This window comes from Nomascus leucogenys, chromosome 5, assembly GCF_006542625.1.
Source record: "Nomascus leucogenys isolate Asia chromosome 5, Asia_NLE_v1, whole genome shotgun sequence".
Taxonomy (NCBI): domain Eukaryota; kingdom Metazoa; phylum Chordata; class Mammalia; order Primates; family Hylobatidae; genus Nomascus; species Nomascus leucogenys.
Window position 1 is genome coordinate 121,274,261 of NC_044385.1, and position 22,174 is coordinate 121,296,434.

A 22,174-nucleotide genomic window follows, 5' to 3' on the forward strand; every position below is an offset into this window, starting at 1 on the left:
AAGCTAACTTACTATCTATTGGCTTTCTTGTAATTAAAAAATTAATGTCTATAATCAACTAATTATAAATTGATCAATATATTTTTAAAGTTAATTTTAAAAAATTAATAAAAATTAATTTTCCACTTCCAAAGTGGAAAGAAAAAACAGAACGCACCTCAACAGAATAAACACTGATATAAACATCAACACACTGATTTCCATTTCTTGTCTTCATAAATTTTTTTATAAGAAAGTAACCTGCCTTTTCATTAAACATGGTTTTCTAAGAACATGTCTCTGTCTCTATAAACATCATTTTAAATGGATGGACATTCCAGTTGTTTCTGGATTTTTCTCTATTGCAAATGTTATAATAAATATTTTCAAGATAAAGCTTTTTCTCTACTTCATATGAACAGCATAACTAAACATGAAAATAAATCAAACAGTGATTTTCAGAGACAGAATTCTGTTGAAATTGAAGACAGCAATGTTACCTATATCTAATCTTATTTCACCATATTAGGTTTTCAACACTATTGTTTAGTGTGTTTAGGATAATAGACTATTTGGATATATTCTGTATTGTATAGTAGTTTTCCTTGACTGCAATTATCTCAGAAATAATTACAATATTTGTTTACAGCATTTCTTTCTTGATTCTTGTTATTTTACTGCTTTTAAGAACAAAAAATAAGTAACTTCTTTGAAGACAGTATTTATTTCAACAACTTTAGTTGAATTCTGAATTAGTTGTTGAATTTACTATTCTAGTGATAAACTTTATATAATTTATTAACCTATTTCCAGAGTCTTTATAGCAATTTAGTTGACTGGAAAGATTTTCATGGGATAGTCTCAGAATAATATGAGAATGTTAAAAATTAGAAAAAGATTGTAGAGATCATGTAGTTCAACACCCTTACTTTACAGACAAGGAAGCTATACACCAAAGTGACTATAAAGTAAAGCTTAATTATTTTATTATGAATTAGATACTAGGGAAGAGTCTAAATACACTTACCCAGTTTGTGAATAACAGTATCTTCTTAATTTTATAATATATTAATGTGAAAATTTCTCTTGTTCCTATATATTTATAAAACAGACTTCAATTCTGTTGACTTATTCAAACCACAACATAAAAACATAGCCAATTCCTTTTCCAAAGAGTTCTTTCTAGCGAATATTTTAAGTTTTCATAGAGGTGATTTAAGTTAAGTTAAATTAGTTTTTTAGAAAGAGTTCTTTCTAGTGAATATTTTAAGTTTTCATAGAGGTGATTTAATTTAAGTTAGTTCCTATTTTCAATTAACAATTAGTTCCTATTTATTTATTTATTTGTTTGTTTGTTTGTTTGAGACAGGGTCTCACTCTGTTGCCCAGGCTGGAGTACAGTGGCACGATCTCGGCTCACTACAACATTTGCCTCCCGGGCTTAAGCGATTCTCCCACCTCAGTCTCCCGAGTAGCTAGGATTACAGGTATAGGCCACCACTCTGAGCTAATTTTTTGTACTTTTAGTAGAGACGGGGTTTCACCATGTGGGCCAGGCTGGTCTCGAACTCCTGACTTCAAGTGATCTGCCCATCTTGGCCTCCCAAAGTGCTGAGATTATAGGTGTGAGCCACTGCACCTGGCCACAAAGCTCATTTTTAGCAAAAATATGAAAGTTAGTGATTTTTTGATGCTTATGTTTCCATCTTCCCTTTACATGTTTATTTTGTTTTAAATGTTGTTGATACCAGACATAAATTTAGTACCTTTCAAATATAACCTTGAGAATGTATTAATTTTTTTTATTATACTTTAAATTCTGGGGTACATGTGCAGAACGCACAGGTTTGTTACATAGGTACACACACGCCATGGTGGTTTGCTGCACCCATCAACCTGTCATCTACATTAGGTATTTCTCCTAATGCTATCCCTTCCCCTAGCCCCCCGGCCCCACGACAGCCCCGGTGTGTGATGTTCCCTTCCCTGTGTCCACAGAACATATTAATTTTTCTAATACGATATTAATTGCATTGTTCTTCTGTAGCTGAATAGCTGTCTTCCTTTAAGAAAAGGTTAAGTTTAATTATAAAGATTAACATTTGGGCTTGTTAACAATTGTCTGTAAATATGTTAATCTAGTATTTTTGTTGCTTTGAACGTGATTTTGTGTAACTGCAGACACATTTTCCCAAGTTATTAATAGCAAAGCTATAACACATATCTTGATCTGTGATCTGAACTCTGACAAGCTATCTGATAGTGGAGATGGATAAATGATAGTACATCTTTTTCTTGCATCTTATCTCAAGGCAGGTGAAGGCTGAACTTAATGACTTTAGTGCAATCTGAACTTTAAGAAACTATTCAGGACTCTGGGCAAAAATCCAAGAGAAAGTTTAAGGAATTAGTTTTAGATAATTTGGTGGTTTGAGGCATATAAGGTACGGTAGTCTTCCTTTATCTGTGGTTTCTCTTTGTACAGTTTCAGTTACCCTCAGTCAACCATGGTCCAAAAATAAGTGGAAAATCCCAGAAATAAACAATTCATAAGTTTTAAACTGTGCACTGTTCTGAGTATTGTAATGAAATCTCACATGACAGTGCTTGTGTTCAAGGAACCCTTATTTCACTTAGTGACCCCAAAGCACAAGAGTAGAGGATGATGACCTACTTGTATAATTGTTCTATTTATTATTAGCTACTAAGGTTAATCTCTACTGTGCCTAATTTATGAATTAACTCTTATCATAGGTAGGTACGTATATAAAAAAACAAAACATGGCCGGGCACAGTGGCTCATGCCTGTAATCCCAGCACTTTGGGAGGCCAAGGTGAGTGGATCACAAGGTCAGGAGATCAAGACCATCCTGGCTAAGACAGTGAAACCCCATCTCTACTAAAAATACAAAGAATTAGCCGGGCGTGGCGGTGGGCACCTGTAGTCCCAGCTACTCGGGGGGCTGGGACAGGAGAATGGCATGAACCCGGGAGACGGAGCTTGCAGTGAGCTGGAGCTTGCAATGAGCCGAGATTGCGCCACTGCACTCCAGCCTGGGCAACAGAGCAAGACTTCATCTCAAAACAAAACAAAACAAAAACAAACAAACCAAAAAACAAAACACTGTATATAAGGTTAGGTACTATGTGTGGTTTCAGGTATCCACTGAGTGGGTGGGGGTATCTTAGACAAATCCCTTGTGGATTAAGGGAGACTTCCATAGTACAAGTCTTCTGATATATAAATTTTCAAGTTTGTTAAGGTTTTGTTTAAATTTCTAAGTTTTGCAGAAGGGACAGAACTCTTCACTGTAAATGTGACCTTTTCCCAAATTTTGTAAGTGTTTGATGGTTTGAGATATAAATTTCATATATTATGCACTGAGAGAATAAACTGAGCCTAAGATGAACAGTGTTCATCTAATTCATAATATAGTATTATTTAGGATCTATAGCATATCTCTGGCAATCAAACAGAAATTCTTTCACAATTATATTTGTAATGCATATATCAATAAATATCAATAAAACTGATATTAAAATTATTTATGTTTCAGAGGGATTAATGCATTTTTCTGTGAATTCATTTTAACAGAGCCATATCCTATTCCTGTTAGCAATCTTTTATTTATTGCATCTTCTCTTGCCTTGGTAACCACCATTGCTGTTCCAGGTATTTTGACATCTTTCATACATACATATATATATGCTGTGATAAAATATAATTAGAGAGTCTTTGGATGCAGTTCTAACAATAAGTGCTGAGAAGAGCAACACATCTGAACTCCAGGTAAAAGTAACTGTCTCACTTTTAGCTTTTTTTTTTTTTTTTTTTTTGAGACAGAATCTTGCTCCGTCACCCAGGATGGAGTGCCATGGCACAATCTTGGCTCACTGCAACCTCTGCCTCCCGGATTCAAGCAATTCTCCTGCCTCAGCCTCCCGAGTAGCTGGTATTACAGGCACGTGCCACCATGCCCGGCTAATTTTTCTATTTTTAGTAGAGATGGGGTTTCACCATGTTGGTCAGGCTGGTCTCAAACTCCTGACCTCATGATCCACCCGCTTTGGCCTCCCAAAGTGCTGGGATTATAGGCGTGAGCCACCGTGCCCGGCCTAGCTTTCTTAATCATTTTTGTCACCTTTAATTATGAAATTAATGCTGGTTGTACAATAATGTCAATGTAGTGACAATCACGTGAACAAAGTCCTGCCAAGGGAGAATTTTCCCAGATCAAGTTTCTTCCAGGTGTTTGTATAGTGTTTGGGAATTAGGTGTAAACAGGAATATTTGCACAAGTTAGTAGTATATGGTGGTAAATCTCTCATTGTTAGTCTCATTTTTGCCAGAGTGTACGTACTTTTCCCCTTTATCTAAAAATCCTTTCTACTATACCAAATGCCTTTGTTATTTTTCCAGGATGGTTGCAGAATATTTTAAGTATGTATAGCACACAATGAAAGAGATGAGCCTGAGGGGTACTTAACTTTTACAGATGCTAGAATTTATAATCTCCTTTTGTTTATTCACCTAAACTATGAAGACACAGGAAATTTTCCTTCATCCTAGTGTTCTAACTTCAGAGTTAGAGCTAGTGTTCATCTGAACAACTTCTAAAAAGACGCTATTAGATTTGACACTCAATACAAAAAAAAGTTTTACTTAATCTCCATCAGCTGTTGAATAGCTGCTGAAATTTTCACCAGCAGACTCAATTTAAAATCTTTCCTAAGCTGTACTAATTTCTCCCACTACAAACACTTCACACTTTTGGATAGCACGTTTAAAAGTTACCTTATTGAGTATATTGCCACACTCTCTTCATGAAGAATTCCAGACTATATTAAGAGATCTGACTGATCATGGAAAAAACAGCGATTTTTTTTTCACTTCTTGTAAGATTCGTTTGTTAAGTTTTTCTCATTAATGCTATTAGTTTGCTGCCTTTTCTCTAAATTTGAAGGACTGATATTAGAAGATGGTTATGACTGAGTTTTAGGTTCTTTTTTAGGTGGGTCCAGTTGGGAGTGATGGGGAGTATGTTACAGAAAAGTGATTTAGGATCCCACAAAATCCACACACGAGCGGATCAAAATAAACTTTCCTAGAAGGAAAATCTTTAGGCAAAAGATAGTGCATAAGAAGCACGAAAAATAAACATTATAAACAATCTTAACCAAATTATTACAGGTAAATGTTTATGCTTCAGTCAAGGCAATGGCTATATTCTACAGGAGGTATCAGACACAAAGAGCTGGAAATAGGTCAGAGGGAGGACAATAAGGAGAAGCAAGCATTTTTTCCTCATTTTCTGGATACCAAGTGATATGGTTTGGCTCTGTGTACCCACCCAAATCTCATGTCTAATTGTAATCCCCACGTGTCAGGGGAGGGCCCTGGTGGGAGGTGATTGGATCATGGGGGCAGATTTCCCCCTTGCTGTTCTCACGGTAGTGAATATTCATGAGGTCTGATGGTGTGAAAGTGTGTGGCACTCCCCTCACACTCCTGCTGTCATGTGAGATGTGCCTGGCTTCCCCTTCCACCGTGATGCCATGGTTGTTTCTGGAGGCCTCCCTAGCCATGCGAAACTGTGAGTTAATTAAGCCTCTTTTCTTTTTAAATTACCCAGTCTCAGACAGTTCTTTATAGCAGTGTGAAAACAGACTACCACACGTATCTTAAATTCTTCCAAAATGCTTCCCTTTTTTGTGGTTTCTGAATTCCTTTTCTCATTCTAGATTCAATGCTTAAAAGACTTCGTTTAATACTTTCTTTCTGTGCTGTGAATTACAACAGCTGATGAAGAGAAGTCTGACTACTCACTAGACAAGGGTCATACAGGGGGTGATGAGAAGCAGGTATACCTGGCCTGTAGTATACCACAAATTTTGTTTCCTACTTTCTACCCTAATGTAGTTAGGACTACTTTCTCTGGCTATGAGCTGTGAGGCCAAAAAAAAAAGAAACCACCACCAACAACAAAACAATTTTGAGTGAAATTTGCTCTCTGAGTTAAAAACTAAACTTGAAGAGCAAAATAAGTACTTAATTGTGTTGTACCAAGTTGCCAAGTGTTCCTCTCCATATTTTTGACATTGCTCATCTTAGAGAAATGTCTTTGCAAGCTAGTAGTCTGAGGCAAAAAGAAAGAAAGAAAAAATGTAAAGACACCTAGGAACTTGGAAGACTCGAGAAGCTGAGTTTGGAAATTAGAAAAACTTAAAAATCAAAGGAAAGATTGGATCAGGACCTAGAATCATAAAAAAGAATATTCTGGTTAACATTCATAGTATGATCGCTCACTTGCTACAATTGTAATAGCAGATAAGAATTTATCCTGTTTCTCTCTCTTTATATGACTATACGCAATAACTTACATCCTTTAAGTTAATATTATCAAGGTCACAGTTGCTGTGTACTGTTTCAACCAACCAGCCTTCTGGAGTAATCATGTTGAGGATTAGGAGGGGTGATTCAGGAATATCCAAAAATTTTGCCACTGGTCCAAGAGAAGAAACGTCATTAGCCCCTGACATCAGTTCTGGTTCCAGAACAAAACGGTAAAAGCTGTTAATAAAACATAAAAATACATAATGTGACCAAAACTGAGATTTTTCTTTTAAAATATTTTTAAAATTGAAAATGGCTTAATGATCTGACCAGAAGTCTACAATGAAAAAGACTAAGATGCATTATACTGCAGAAAAATTAATGCTTATAAGAAATAGACAATCATTATTTTGTTGACACTACTATCTAAGTCTATGTATATTATCTACCATTGTTAACTATTCCTTAATGAACATGATTAGAATCCCTTTAAGATGTACCTGACTTATGCAGGTTCTAGGAGTTTATGATCTGTTATTGTATTATGATTTGTATGCATCCTCCTTCAAATCTGACCATGGTCTATTTTTCAGCTATTTTATTAACTTTTACCACCACTAATAATATGAAGAGAAATGGTAGGAAACAAGTGAAATTCAAGCTGAAATTCTAGTACCACTTTTAAAAGCTCAACTAAAAACAAACAGGATTAAGTTGAAAGCAACTGCTTAATAGCACTTTTAGACTTAACTTCAGTTTTGCTGTATTTTAACCTCATCCTTCAATACTGTGCACAGAATTATTATGTTATGCTATCAAGGCTAGTGGCTTTTACTATTTTGAGACTGCAGTCAAGGTGTCAGCTGTAGTTCTCTCAAGGCTCAACAAGGGTAGGATCTACTTCCAGGTTCATCTAGTTCCTCAAGGGCTGTCTGAATGAGGACAGCAGCTCCTTGCTGGTAGTTGTCTGCAGACTGCTCGCAGTTACTTCCCAAAAGGCACCTCCAACATGCTTCAAAAGAGAAGCACACAGAAGAGCCACAGAGAGAGAATGTCAGCAAGACAAAAGTCACAGTCTTTCATAACCTAATTGTAGAAGGGAAATCCCATCACTTTCGCCATATTTTGTTTTATGAGAGCCAAATCACTAGGTCTAGCCCTCACTCCAGGAGAACTTTCAGAGTGTGAGTCCCAGGCACTGGTGATCACTGGGAGCCATGTTATGCAGATAGACAAAGAAAATAAAAAGAGGAGAAACAGGAGAGAATACAGTCATGAAGTAAATGTTCAAAACAAATTCCTGCTGCAGTGGAAATATCAAAGAAAAGTATTCTCTGAATGTTGTAAGGAGCAATTTCTTTGTGATTTAGTAAATACAATTTCAGTGGCAAAGAGAAAGTTAAAGAGAAACTGCAGTGGAAGGTACAGTGAATGAGATACGATGACAGAGTCTGACCATCTTTGAAGAAATTTAGTCAAGAAGGAATGAAGAAGAGGGAAAAAAAGACTCTAGAGGAGAGACAGTTAAGGGAGCAACTTTTAAAAAAATTGAATAACTTTAAGGACTGAAAGAAAAAAGCTAGTATAGAGATTAAAGATCCAAAAGAGAGAATATGTGATATAGCAAGGATCCAGAACAAACAGGAAAGCATGAGATCAAAACAGAGAGGGAATGTTTACCTAAAAAGGAAGAAAGATGCCTCATTCTTTCCCTGCAATACAGGAAGGCTGAGGAAGTACAGCAGTTAAAAGTAATAAGTTGAGGGGATTCCTGCCCTTAACCTGTCTCATCTCTGAGAAGAATAAATTTACTAAAAGGAAAGGGCTGGGAATAAATGTGTATGCTAGATTGCTTGATATATGCTACTGAGTCAATAAGATTCTGTTGAACTACCAGTTAAAAAAATAACTGTATACTCTAGTACATTATTTCATTTAGAAAAGTCAATTCTTTCCCTCCCAGTAGATTATGCTTGCTTATATGTTCAGTAATCCTATTCTTTATTATATAATGTGATGTTTTACAGAGAGGATCCCTACTCCTGTGAATAAAAATCCTGTACTCACGGAACTAACAAACCTTTCAATTAGCAGCTAAAAAATTTAAAGTTTTTGTTCAGATGTAAAAAGGCACGTGATAAAATTTAAAATACAAAAGATAAATGAGAAGCATAAAAACTCAATGAGATATATGGACAAGAGTCTTGAGGGACAATGAATAAGTCCTAAACTTTCACTTAAATTTCCCACATTTTCCATTTTATTGCTTTCCAACTATTAAAAATACTTAGGTTTAAAATGCCTGCTCTGGCTGGGCACAGTGGCTCATGCCTATAATCTCAGCACTTTGAGAGGGCAAGGCAGGTGTATCTCTTGAGGCCAGGAGTTCAAAACCAGCCTGGAGAACATAGCAAGACCCTGTCTCTACAAAAATACAAAAAAAAAAAACTGTGCATGGTGGCACGCACCTGTAGTCCCAGTCACTCAGGAGGCTGAGGTGGGAGAATCACCTGAGCCTGAGAAGTCGAGGCGAGGCTACAGTGAACTGTGATGGTGCCCCAGCCTGGACAATGGGAGTGAGAACCTGTCTCACCAAAAAAAAAAAAAAAAAAAAATTCTGCTCAAGGCAACATCTATAGTATGTCAGTTGTAACAAATACAATTTGAAAAGTAAACAAGGAATGAACAGAATGCTACCTTTCTGTCTTGTGTATGCATACATTTTTTGTTTAGAATTACATAATTAAATAATACAGAGATGAGCACATTAAAAAGTCTTAAAAAGCTATACTAGTGCAATGGTACATACTCTGTTTTCTGCCCAATGACGCATGAAGGAGAACTGAATATTCCTATCAATAAGAATGGCTCATAATGAATGACAGTGATTCTGATCCACAAAGAAGAGAAAGGGTGTATTTTTGTCCCCTCTTGAGAGAGAATGTTATTTCAACAGAAGAGTGTTAATGGGGAATATTTGTATATAATTATAAACAACACTTTTTTATATCTCTGGCAGGTTATTCTAAACTAATTGCATCCTAATGCCCCCAAATAGTAAATGTGATGATATAATAAAGATCATTTTGGTAATTCTGCTAAACCAAAAATGGTTTAATTCCACCTTATTTCCCATTGATATATTTCTAAATAGGTATTCCTAAATCACATTTCCAAAAATACCTATGAATAAATATAAATCAATGTAAATTCTGTAATTAGGTCAGATCACTTTGCTGAGTTAGGTTATTTTAATTTTTATATCAATTTTATGTCAGTTAAAGTAAGTAAATAGTCTGACCTTCTGACTTATTTCTGTGAAGCATCTTGTGAAGAAAAGAAAAAACCAGGTCCAGAAACAATGATTGTTTTTTTCTTCTCAGCATTTACAAATTTTTCAAAATGAAATTTTGTTCACTCAGACTCACCTGTCTAAAGGGGCTTCTGAAAGCCTGCCCCTACAGTTCATGAACAACTTTATCTTCATGTTGATAATCTTGCCAAGTACCTATTGGAAAGAAATTCCCATGTTTGATATTAAATAATATTAATAGCTAATATTTATTATGTATTTACTATGTACCAGGTACTATATTAAAACTTTATGTTCATTATCTCACTTGATCCTTACAACGCCCTGCTAAAATAGTACTTTTGCAGTTTAGGTACAGAGACATTAATGTGCTCAAGGTCACATAGAAACTCACAGCACAGGCAAAATTTTAATCCAAACAGTTGATTTCAATGTCCCAGGGTTATGCTGCTTGCCTTTTGCCTAAAGTGACTTTTTTTCATAGTATCTAAATTTCCTTAGTATTGAAGAACAAGGAAAATAATTACTAGGACCTTGATCTGCAAATACAAAGTGTTGACCTTACAACAACATTGGCAGTATCCTGATTCTTTTGGGATTTGGAAGTTCTTGGCTACCTACGAATAAATACTTTCTTTTCATTTCCCTGGATCATAAGAAGTAGAGGAAGAATTACTAATTTTGATAGTCCCCATCTCCACATAGGCAACATGTCAGTGAAGATTCAAAAGCTATTAGATAACAAATGATATAGGTAAAGGGAGAAGTAACAAAACAGATATATGTAATAGAAAGGATACAGGCTTGATGAGAAATTAGAACATAAAGACTAAGGATTTAAGAGATTTGAGTTTCAATTCTTACTCTATCACTCATCATTATCTGCTACTCTGGAGGTCACTGAACCACTGTTTTTCTCAAGTGTTAGATGAGAAACTATCTATTTCTTCCAATAAATTATCCTTTTATAAAGTAAGAAATAAAGTGACTCAGAAATAAAGTGTGCTATTATTACCAATGATGGAAACTGGAATGCAATTCCATATTTTATATCTCTGTATAATTCCCTATTTCCCTATTTCTTTTCTTTCTTTTTTTTTTTTTTAAGAGACATAGTCCTGCTCTGTTGCTGAGGCCAGACTGCAGTGGTGTGATCATGGGTCACTGTTAACTTCAAATTCCTGGGCTCATCCAATTCTCCCACCTCAGCCTCCTGAGTAGTAACTATGACTACAAGTATGCAGCATCATGTTTGACTAATTTATTTATTTATTTTTTTAGAGACAGGGTCTTGCTATGTTGCCCAGGCTGGTCTTGAATTTCTCAAGTGATCTTCCTGCTTTGGCTAATTCCATATTTCTTACTCCTAAATTCTACTTTTATATAAAAAAACTTACAAATTTAAGTAATTTTTTTTGAATAATGACTCTCCATAGGAATAGGGATTTTGCATACTAAAGAGCATCATACTAGCTCCACTCCTTTCAGATGTGATTGCTTTCTAAAGAATAATCTGAATAGTATATCTCAAGACATAGAAACTTGAAGGTATAACCAATGCTAAAAGAACAAATAGGTAAATCAGCTATGGTTTGTCCTACTCGTTTCATAAACTGAACAGCTAGAATGACAAAGTCTTTCCAAAATTATTTGTGTCCACTCATAAAATGTCATTTTCCAATGAGATTTGGCAGTGCACACTAAATTCTAAAAAAAATTGCATTTTGAAATTTCGATATACAGCAAATCATATGGCTTGATCACTTACATTTTCACCAGACTCAATATCTAATTACTTTTGCCTGTTTCAAAAGTGAAGTCAATTACCAAAGGACAAATAGTTTGTAAAATTTTCAATATCACTAGAAAAACATACAGCCTTCTAATGGGACTAGCTTATTCAAATTTAACTACTAAAAGCTGCATTCTAATTTGAATGTTTGAAATTCTAAGTAAAATGGTAAGCCACATAAGTCCTTTTGGAGACTGATATCTGTCTCTTCACATTCATTTTCCTCTTTCATAGGGAAAGAATTTCCAGGTTAATGCAGGACTTGTGGCCATAGTTTCCAGCCTCCTTTGTCATTCAGTGTACCCAGCCTGGGGACATTCTGGTCAGTGAGAAGTGATAGGACAGCATACATCTAACTTTGGGGTTGTGCTCTTATTCTCCCCTTCCTGCTGGCAAAGTGCAGAGATGATGTTAGGGCCTGACTGGTGATCTTAGGTGCTTCGTGACAGCTCAACAATGACAGAGGCAGTGCCTGAGTCCCTCACACTGTGTAGCTGCCTTAGCAACCCCAAGGCAGCCTACGAGACCAGGAGATGAAAGAAAGAAACTTCAGTCTTGAAAGCAGTGTTATTTTGGCCTTTGTTACAGCGGCCAAACCTATAGAATACAAACTCCATGTTTCCCCTTTCCTCAGCTTCACTTGTTTGGCTAACATTATTTATTATACTTTAAGTTTTATCCAATTAAGCTTAAGCTTCAGCTTCTCCAAAAGCCACACTTCACAACACATAAAAGACACCTGTATTAGTCTTCTCAGGCTAATATAACAAAACACCACAGATGGAGTGGTTTAAACAATAGGAATTTATTTTCTCACAGTTCTAGAGGCTGGGAATTCCAAGATCAAGATGCCAGCTGATTTGGTTTCTGGGGAGAGCTCTCTTTCTAGTTTGCACAGGGCTAACACATCACTGTGTGCTCAAATAACCTCTTCTTTGTGAAGTCTCCCTCTCGTCATCTTTTCAGGCCACCAATCCTATTGGATTAGGGTCTCACCCATACAACCCCATTTAACCTTAATGATCCCCTTAAAGCCCTATCTCCAGAGAGAGTCACATTGGGGGTTAGGGTTTAAAGTTCACTGAGACCTATTTCATGTGCTGAAATATGAATTTTGTGGGGAATACAATGCAGTTCATAACAACACCCTGTGCACAGCTCCATCATTTCATTTTCTACATTGAAATATGACACTCTATTAAAACGGTGAAGAATCAAGAGTACAAACAGCTGATTATACTTGAAAACAGACTTGAAAAAATTATGAATTTAAAAACAAAAATATTTAGTCTAATTTATATTATCTTACAACCAATAACTGTGCCATTTTCTGTGCTTCTCTTGTTAATGGATCAACAATAGCAATGACACTGAAGAACATATCATTCTCTTGAGGATTCATCTTTATAACACTAAGAAAACAGAAAATAAGATGAAAGATGATGTGTTAAGTTTATACAAATAACTAATCATGATCTTAGCTATATAATTCTTATAAATTGTTTTCTTTCTCACTAAAATTGTAAAATACTGGTTATTTCACACAATGCTTGCAAATTTGAAAATCTGTTTTCAACAAATTACAAAACTGAAAAGAATGAGAGAAAATGAAGTAAGGTTTTATGAATGAAGTGATTTTTTAAAAGCCTTTCAAAGAATGATCCCATTAGTGTAAAAACTCTGATAATTTTAGGCCCTCAAAATTCTCATGGATTGTACAATTTAAAAAATAAAGCCAAGATGCTTTTGTGTTAGTGGAATATATTTCTTTAGATTTGAGAATAAAATTAACTATTCATACTTTATTAAATTTAGTATTTCAAAAAATCAATATACTATAACAGGTAAGTTCATTAATCATACTTTATTTTGATCCCAGTCTTCCTCTCCTCACCTCATTCCCTCTGTCCAATCCATTTTTATCTTTCACTGATAAAAGTTCTAAATTAGAAGATGGACTAGTTTTTTAAAGGGAAATGAGAAAATGATTAAAAGTATAGAATAGGCCAGAGGGAGATAGTCAATTCTACATTTAATATAATTAAAAGTTAATCGTGTATATTTGATTAAAAGCAGAGAATATTCTACTGAATTACTGTTTTAACACTATAATCATGTAGGAAATATTTTTCTCAGATGTAGGATGAATTAATTATACATTTTACATATTACAAAGGAAAAAGGTTACCAAATCAAGAGGTACACATGTAGTTACAGGAATATTAGTTTCTTTGGCAGGAAAAGGCTTTCTGCAGTGAGGGGATTAATTGCTCAGCAATTTTTAAAAAAGCTAATATAAACACTTCAAATACGGGTCATCTGAATACAAAACTGCAAGACATTTTATTTTCTATGCAGTTGACGATTTAATTATCTTAAAATAAGAAGGGCATAGTCAGACAACAGACCTTAATGGATAATTATTGCTAGACCTAAGAGCCACAAATCAGACGTTCTGCTATTAAAGTGACTCTCAACAATTGTTGCTTCTTGTAGTTACCTTGGTGAAAATTTTACAAATTACTATCCTACTTTGTAACACCACTCAAAACTGGTCATTTTATGTATGCTGTATGAGATGTAATTATGGCTTCAGTATGCATCTGTTTACTGCTGCTTTTTTCTCCCAGACTACTGCTAATTCTATGAAGTTGTATGAAGCAGAATTCCATAGTCCCCACCATCTGATTATACATGTACAAGACAGTTTTCTGAGTAGAATCCTGAGCCCACTAGTAGGTAGTACACTGACTAACCCAATAATAGAACAGAACATCCTATTTCTCATGCAATATTAACAACAAGATGCTAACTACCACCTATTTAAGGAAACAGATTTGTACTCAATTGCCAGAAAACCATTGATACACTTCATGTCATTAGCCAGAAGAATACTGTCAAGCACAGTGACAGTTAATTAATTATTAAAGCCCATGTCAGAAAAAAAAGGGTGAAGCACTGCTTAGGTATACACAGTTAATCAACTCTTACAGATATATTGAACACATTTCAAACAGGCTGTTGCAATAGAAAACTCTGAGTTGAATTTTGTTATGATACTGTTAACCTATCTATAAAATAGGTCAAGTAATCTACCTTAAGAATATTGAAAACACTGTTCATTATATAGCATCCTCTTTATAAAGGCTCCTGGGAGAAATTCCTCTGTCCTCCCTCTCCTAAGAATAATTACATTTCACCTGAACACCTAGTTTGATTTCCTCTCATGAACTTGGGAACTGTATAAACTGGAAAACTTGGAGCCAAATTCATGGTATGCTCACGACAGGAGGGTCATTATTGCCGCAGCCTGCAAGGCTTCCTTCAAGACCTCATAGTTTCCACACAACTTACATTCAATGTTGGAAGTTTCTGGGATGATGGGGTGAGTAGTTAGGTTATTTTTGCCTTTGTCTAAGATGTTAGAAGAATGTCAAATCCACAGAGTCTAAATGGAAGGGAATAGGCTAATATAGAGATCTTTCAGGGCTGGGGAAAAAATATAATTGTTTTTTCTCATTTTTCACTTTGTTCCAGATTTCAATATACTCCTACTCTTTTCTTTCTCCTTTTGCAAACCTTCTAATTTAAGTTACTTTGTCGAATTTAAATTTTCTTATAAGCCAATTTAAATTTTAAAAGTTGGAATTAAGATCAAACATATCAATACAGAAATAACGGATTTATAACAAGTGTTTTAACATATTTAATTATAAATGACTCCCTATAGACATAGAAGCAGAATGGCAAAGATATAATGCTGTGTTTAAATATATATATACATGTATACACACACATCTCTCTCTCTAAAAAGCTGTGAATAAATATTTTAATGTGATTTTAGAAGTATATGCATATGCTCATGAAATATACAGATATAACTATGGAAATAATACTGATAATTCATAAATTCAAATGTAAAGTGACCTGAAGTATTTGCCCATCACTGTGGCATACTGTATTATCCTAATTATCAATTTCCAAAGGCTCAGACATTTTCTAAAATTCAATAACAGAGTGTGCCTTTAATGTAGAAATTTACATATAAATTTAACCGTATTTATAAAACATTATTTTTCCCTTGATAGGAAAGAATGCTCTTTGACAGATAAAAAATGGTATTTCTAAAGAAAATTACTAAATTACTAATTTTAGTAATTAGTAAATTACTAAAATTACTGTAAGACACTTGAGTGAGCTCAGGGAATCTTCAGTAGTATTTTCCAATAAGGCAGTTTAGCTACTTTTACAATTAACGAGGCACTCTCATAGAGAATATGGGCATAGAAATCACATATGACAGTGATTAAACAGCCTTTTATTTCCATCCTACCACAGGAGCCTGACAGAGTAAATCCTCGGACCCTTGGTCCACGCAGCAGCTTTATAATGTGTCAACTTGACCAGGCTAAATCATATTTTCCAGAATGTTTCTTGCTTGGGCGGGCAACAACAGAGATTCTCAGGAGATCTAGAGGACAGAGAGGCAGCAGCAGCAATTTTGCAGCTCACACCCTTGCTGCTGATTTCACCTTGCTGGCCTGAGGCAGCAGCTGGGCCTACAACAGTTCAGCTTTGCCTGGACCCTCCCTTCACTCCTCTGAACTCTTGCGCATGCATGTGTGTTTAGCTTTGTGACAGAGGCCACCCTACATTTGATTAATCAGAACTCTTCAGTCACTTTACACATTGAAAATATAAAGATAATATTATTTATGACTATCTTGAGATACTGCAAAAATTACAAGTGATCTTAAGCATGAAAGATATTAAAAATATGACAAATTATACCATGTTTAACTTACTTGAAATTTCATAACCTCTCTCTCCATATATATTACCCTTTATTTACTAGAATGTATAACTAACTGGAATTTATCTTCCTAATACTGTCAAATACATTTATTCCCTAATAAATAACTTTTAATTCTACCTTAAATTTTACCATGTTTTGAAAACAAATGGAAATAATTGCATGCATTAACAGAAAAACCACAAACAGATACGATTACATTCTTACCTGTGATTCTCCCTAAGAAATGTGACATCATATCGAGATGTACGCTTAGGCACAGAGGACATAAGGGCATCAACTTTCATAATAAAGTCACTCGTGCTAGATAAGACAAACAGTGTATGAGTTTTTTGGAAAGAGTTCCATATTTCATGTTACAATTAATACTTCAAGAAAGGCTTTATATATCTGAACATGGTTAAATCTACCAAAGTAGACTGCAAAGGGAGACCTACCTATAATAGCATTTCTCTAAAACAGTCACAGCCTTCAACACAATAAACACCAATAATGGATATTTACATATGAAGCAAAAGCATAAACACAAATATGGGAACCATGCATACAACCTTTAGGAAAATGGTTACCTCTTGGGGAGGGAGGAGACTGGGGTGGATGGGTAAGAAACAAGGAGAAAGACAGAGCCAAGGCAAAGAAAACATTAACATCTACAGTTTTGTGTTGGTGAGTAAATGGATGCCTTTTATTATTTCCTTATATTCGTTACATATGCCTTTTATTATACCTTTACTTATCTATATATGTGAAACATTTTCTAATCTTAAAACAAAAACATTAGACTCAAAATACCAAACCCAAAATGAATTGCTCTTAGAACTTATATACTCACTTATTTGCGTTGATTCCCATATTTTCAACAACGCCTTTAATTTTCTCTCCTAAATTACTAAATGTTATCTTTTCCAACAAGTAAAAATCTTCTACATAAAAATCTTCATCTAAAGGTCCTAAGAACTTAAAATAAAAAGTTATATTATCATATATCTTCTAGAAGATATCAGTTTAGGAAAAACGTTTCCTCATCAAATAGATATTTCTTTGTTAAGCAAAAAATGAATTAGAGATTAAAGATATGGTAGCTATTAATCCTGCCATTTACTAAATACACGAGGAAACAAGATATAAATACTTTCTCACTTTGATATTACAAATAACATCTGTATAAACACCAAAATCAAAGTGACAATATAAAAAATTAGCAAATTATTTCCATTAGAAAGTTTTACTTTGAAACATAAATCATAATTCATGAGTTTAAACATAAATCATGATGCTTCCAAATACCATTTCAAACTGAATTCAATTTTGAAAGCAATCCTATATTTTAAAAAATCTTTTAATTTCAATTTTCTTTCACATTCATCTATAAATTGTACTCTACACTATATAGACATGAATTACTTTATAAGAAAGCCATAAAATAGCAAAACCCAAGAAACAAATCACATAAAAATTACATACTATAATAATACCAACCAGTTTTCTTTTAACTGATACTGTATAAATGGTTAGGAGCCTAGCAAGGTCACCTATATTAACTTTAAACCAGTAACTACAAAGTTAGAAGCTGCCAAATTGCCACATACCTAATTTCTCAGGATGGCTCTCCCATCACAACCACTACTGACTCTACTACCATGAGCACTTTCTGAGGAAATTAGTACGTACAATCATTCCAACACCACGTACACAAAGCCCTACCGTAGACTGACATAATCTTATGTATAAAACAATTATATTTAATGATAATCAGAAAACATGTCAACCAGATTATTTTTTTTCTTGGTAAAAAGACCAGAATGTAATGGCTGTAGCCAGATTTTCTCACTTCCCCCTTCACCTGCTTCTACAGTTCATCTTTTCTAAAAATTACTGAAACATAGTTCTTGAATCTTTCTATCCCATTTTCTCATATCAAAGGTGACTAACTGGGATTTTGGCATCCCAACTAAATAAATATCATGTTTCACCTTAAATATAAAACATGGGCTCTTAAAAACACAAAAATGGTTTTTTAATGATGGCCATTCTAACTGGTGTGAGATGGTATCTCACTGTGGTTTTGATTTGCATTTCTCTGATGGCCAGTGATGATGAGCATTTCTTCATGTGCTGGAGAGGATGTGGAGAAATAGGAACACTTTTACACTGTTGGTGGGACTGTAAACTAGTTCAACCATTGTGGAAGTCAGTGTGGCGATTCCTCAGGGATCTAGAACTAGAAATACCATTTGACCCAGCCATCCCATTACTGGGTATATACCCAAAGGACTATAAATCATGCTGCTATAAAGACACATGCACACGTATGTTTATTGTGGCACTATTCACAATAGCAAAGACTTGGAACCAACCCAAATGTCCAACAACAATCGACTGGATTAAGAAAACGTGGCACATATACACCATGGAATACTATGCAGCCATAAAAAATGATGAGTTCGTGTCCTTTGTAGGGACATGGATGAAACTGGAAAACATCATTCTCAGTAAACTATCGCAAGGACAAAAAACCAAACACTGCATGTTCTCACTCATAGGTGGGAATTGAACAATGAGAACTCATGGACACAGGAAGGGGAACATCACACTCTGGGGACTGTTGTGGGGTGGGGGGAGGGACAGCATTAGGAGATATACCTAATGCTAAATGACAAGTTAATGGGTACAGGAAATCAACATGGCACATGGATACATATGTAACAAACCTGCACATTGTGCACATGTACCCTAAAACCTAAATTATAATAAAAAAACAAACCACAAAAATGGGAACTATAATACTAAAAGTACTCATATAAACATTTCATTGTCTTAAGACGTGATATAATTTTTAAAGCAACTTTGAAAGCACATTCAATGTTACATTTCTGAACGACGAATCAGCAGTCTTGGAAAACAGTTGAATTTTATCTATACTACCTCTAGCGACAGGGGCAGTTTTGTTTGTAACATAGAATAAGGAAATAAAATCTTAAAAGTATTGTCTCAAGGGGTTAACTACATTGGCTATCTTTATTGATTAAATTTACCAGAAAACTGGCTGTATTTTGCTTACGTTAAGCACAGCAGCAAATAGGAGAAACCTAATGTTTCTGTGTCTTAGTTCTATTTAAAGTTGAAAATTTGTGGAATAAAGTAACTAAATAGCATAAAATCACATAATGTCCAAGTTGGGAAAAGGAACAATAAACTTGAAAATTATGTTGCTTAAATCTTCTTCATAACATTTGAGAAATGTGATTTTTCAGTTATATAGAATAATTGCTGTAACAGACATGCATTCCTTCATTTGGCAGGTCATTAAAATTGCAGAAAACTCTGTCAGATTTTCATCCACATACTGAGCTAAAAATGTCTCTCTACTCACGGAAGTTTGATCAACTAGTTTTGATTTTATGCTAACTTTTAGCTAGTGTAACACAAATTAAGTCTACAAATGCCCACTATTTTTCATGATGCCCTTCAAATATTGCGAGAAAATAGCAGTTAATATTTACTGAAAATTTACTCTGTGTTTGGGGTCCTTCTATGTGCTTTAAATATAGGAGCATATTTAATCACCCCAACAGTCCTGTAAGACAGATTATTATCATTCTCATTGTCCAAATGAAGAAATCAGGTGTCACAGTGTAATATAATTAATGTTGCAGCTGGAATTTGAATCCAGATCTGACTATAAAACAAAAAAAAGACCCTGCTTTTTTTTCCTACTCCCTGCTACCCCATGTCTTTCAGCAATTGTGAATATGTAGTGTAATACAAATAAATATTATTATAACAATGGCATTTTTTGTGGCATTAATATTAAATATGTCAATTTTAAATTATTCCGTTTTTAATAAACTGTGCGATCATCATTGTACCCTAGTTGTTGATCATTTATAAACAATTTTAGTTTTTCATATGTTCCAATTCTAATGGAAACATTTGAACAGGCTCAGAATGAAGATTTATACTAAAATATCATACTTATTTCAAGCATTAAACTATCTGATTCCAAACTTTTATAACATCTGCCACATTGCTGATTATTATGCTTAATAGCATTACTTTCAGAGTGATAAGCTAAGTATTACATTATCGCTCATAAACCACAGACTTATTTTCCAATATACTTTTCTATTAAAACCACAGTTGTACAAATAAAAGGATAATTGAAATTACATTTTTCCATTAGCCAACAGAAAAAGTCAACATAATTTGACTTAATATCTATCTCCAGCCCCAGTCCTTCCTCTGCACTACACTCATATTCAATCACCTTCTTAACAAGTCTTTTTGGAGGTCCAAACTGAATTCTCTTTCCTTCCTCTTATGCTGCTCCTGACAACCCCACTCATCCTGCAGCCTTCCTCACCTTGACCCACAGTAACTCCATTCTGCCAGTAACTTAGTTCTCTCACATCTCACACCAAAGTCCCTGGACAATTCCTGTCCATTCTTCACATAAAATACATCCCATATCCACTTCTTACTACCACCACTAGAACCATTCTGGTCCAAGCCACCATCATCTGTCATCTGGACTATTGCATTATTTCCCAACTGGTTCCCTGACCCCCTATAGTATATTCCCAATGTAACAGCCTCCAGTGATCCAAATAAAACATAAGCTAGACGATGCCAATCTCCTGCCCAGAACTATGCACTTCCCAACTCATTCAGAGTAAAGTGGGAGTCCTTAAACTTCCTATAAAACCCAATATGATCTAGCCCCCAGCTACTTCTCTGAGCTTCTCTCCTGACTGCTCTCTTCCTACCTGCTATTCTTAAAATAGCAGACATGATTCACAGGATTCACAGACATGATCTCACCTCACGTCCTTTGCATTCACTGTACTCTGTCTAGAACAATCCTCTTCCAGATATTTGACATGGCTTCCTCCTTCACCTTCTTTGGTTCTTTGCCCAAATGACACTGCTATGAATGTGCTATGGTTTGAAATGTCTTTGTCCTCTCCAAAATTTATGTTAAAACTGAATCCCCCAATGCAACAGTGTTGGGAGCTGGGGCCTAATGGGAGGTGTTTAGGTCATGAGGGCTGTGCCCTCAAAATGAACTAATGCCACTATAAAAAGCTTTCAGGAGTGGGTTTGCTCTCTCCTGCCATGTAGGAACATAGCATTCATCCCCTTTTTGCCCCACTACCTTCTGCCATACAAGGATTCAGCAAGAAAGTTCCCATCAGATGCCAGTGCCTTGATCTTGGACTTCCCAGCCTCCAGAAGTATGAGAGAATAAATTTCTGTTCTTTAACAAATTTCTGAGATTATATAGTCTCAGGTATTTTGTTACAGCAGCACAAAACAGACTAAGACAAAATGTGTCCCTCAAAACCCATGTGTTGAAACTTAGTGGCCAGTGTGATAGCATTGAGAGGTGTGGCCTTTGGGAGATGATTAAGCCACGAGAGCTCTGCCCTCATGAATGGAATTTGTATCCTTATAATAAAAGAGTTCAAGACTGAAGGGAGCACTCTGTTGCCCTTTTACCTTCCACCATGTAAAAACAGAGCAACAAGGGGCCATCCTGGAAGCAGAGAGCAGCCCTCACCAGACGTCAATGGCAGCACGTTGGCCTTACATTTCCAAGCATCCCGAGGTATAAGAAATAAATTTCTGTTCTTTATAAATTAGCCAGTCTGTGGCATATTTTTATAGCAGCATAAACGTACTTAAGATAGATGCCTTATCAGTAAGGGTGCTGTTTGTTGTCTCTTTCTATCCATCAAAATATTAGCCCCATGAAAACATAGTTGTTTACTGCTGTGCCTTGAGAATCTAGAAGAATGTTTGGTTCACAGTAGGTGTAAGATTAATATCTTAATATTTTTGTCAATTTCAAGGAAAGGACAAAACACAGTTTTACGTTTATGAGAAATAAGTTGAACATAACTGTATCTAGTATTTGTTATCATTAATGCCAGTAACACTATA

General features: G+C 35.1%; 1 protein-coding gene across 1 annotated transcript in view; it reads right to left on the bottom strand.

Moving 5' to 3' along the window:
* Positions 1-22,174, bottom strand: part of LOC100592830 (UDP-glucose:glycoprotein glucosyltransferase 2) — a 254,403-nt gene that overhangs the window by 77,713 nt on the left and 154,516 nt on the right. The window contains exons 23-27 of the mRNA XM_030813564.1: positions 17,064-17,188; positions 16,439-16,534; positions 12,728-12,830; positions 9,742-9,821; positions 6,361-6,550 (exon numbers count right to left, since the gene is read on the bottom strand). Of these exons, the coding sequence (XP_030669424.1) occupies positions 6,361-6,550; positions 9,742-9,821; positions 12,728-12,830; positions 16,439-16,534; positions 17,064-17,188 (594 nt within the window). The remainder of the gene's footprint in view (positions 1-6,360; positions 6,551-9,741; positions 9,822-12,727; positions 12,831-16,438; positions 16,535-17,063; positions 17,189-22,174) is intronic.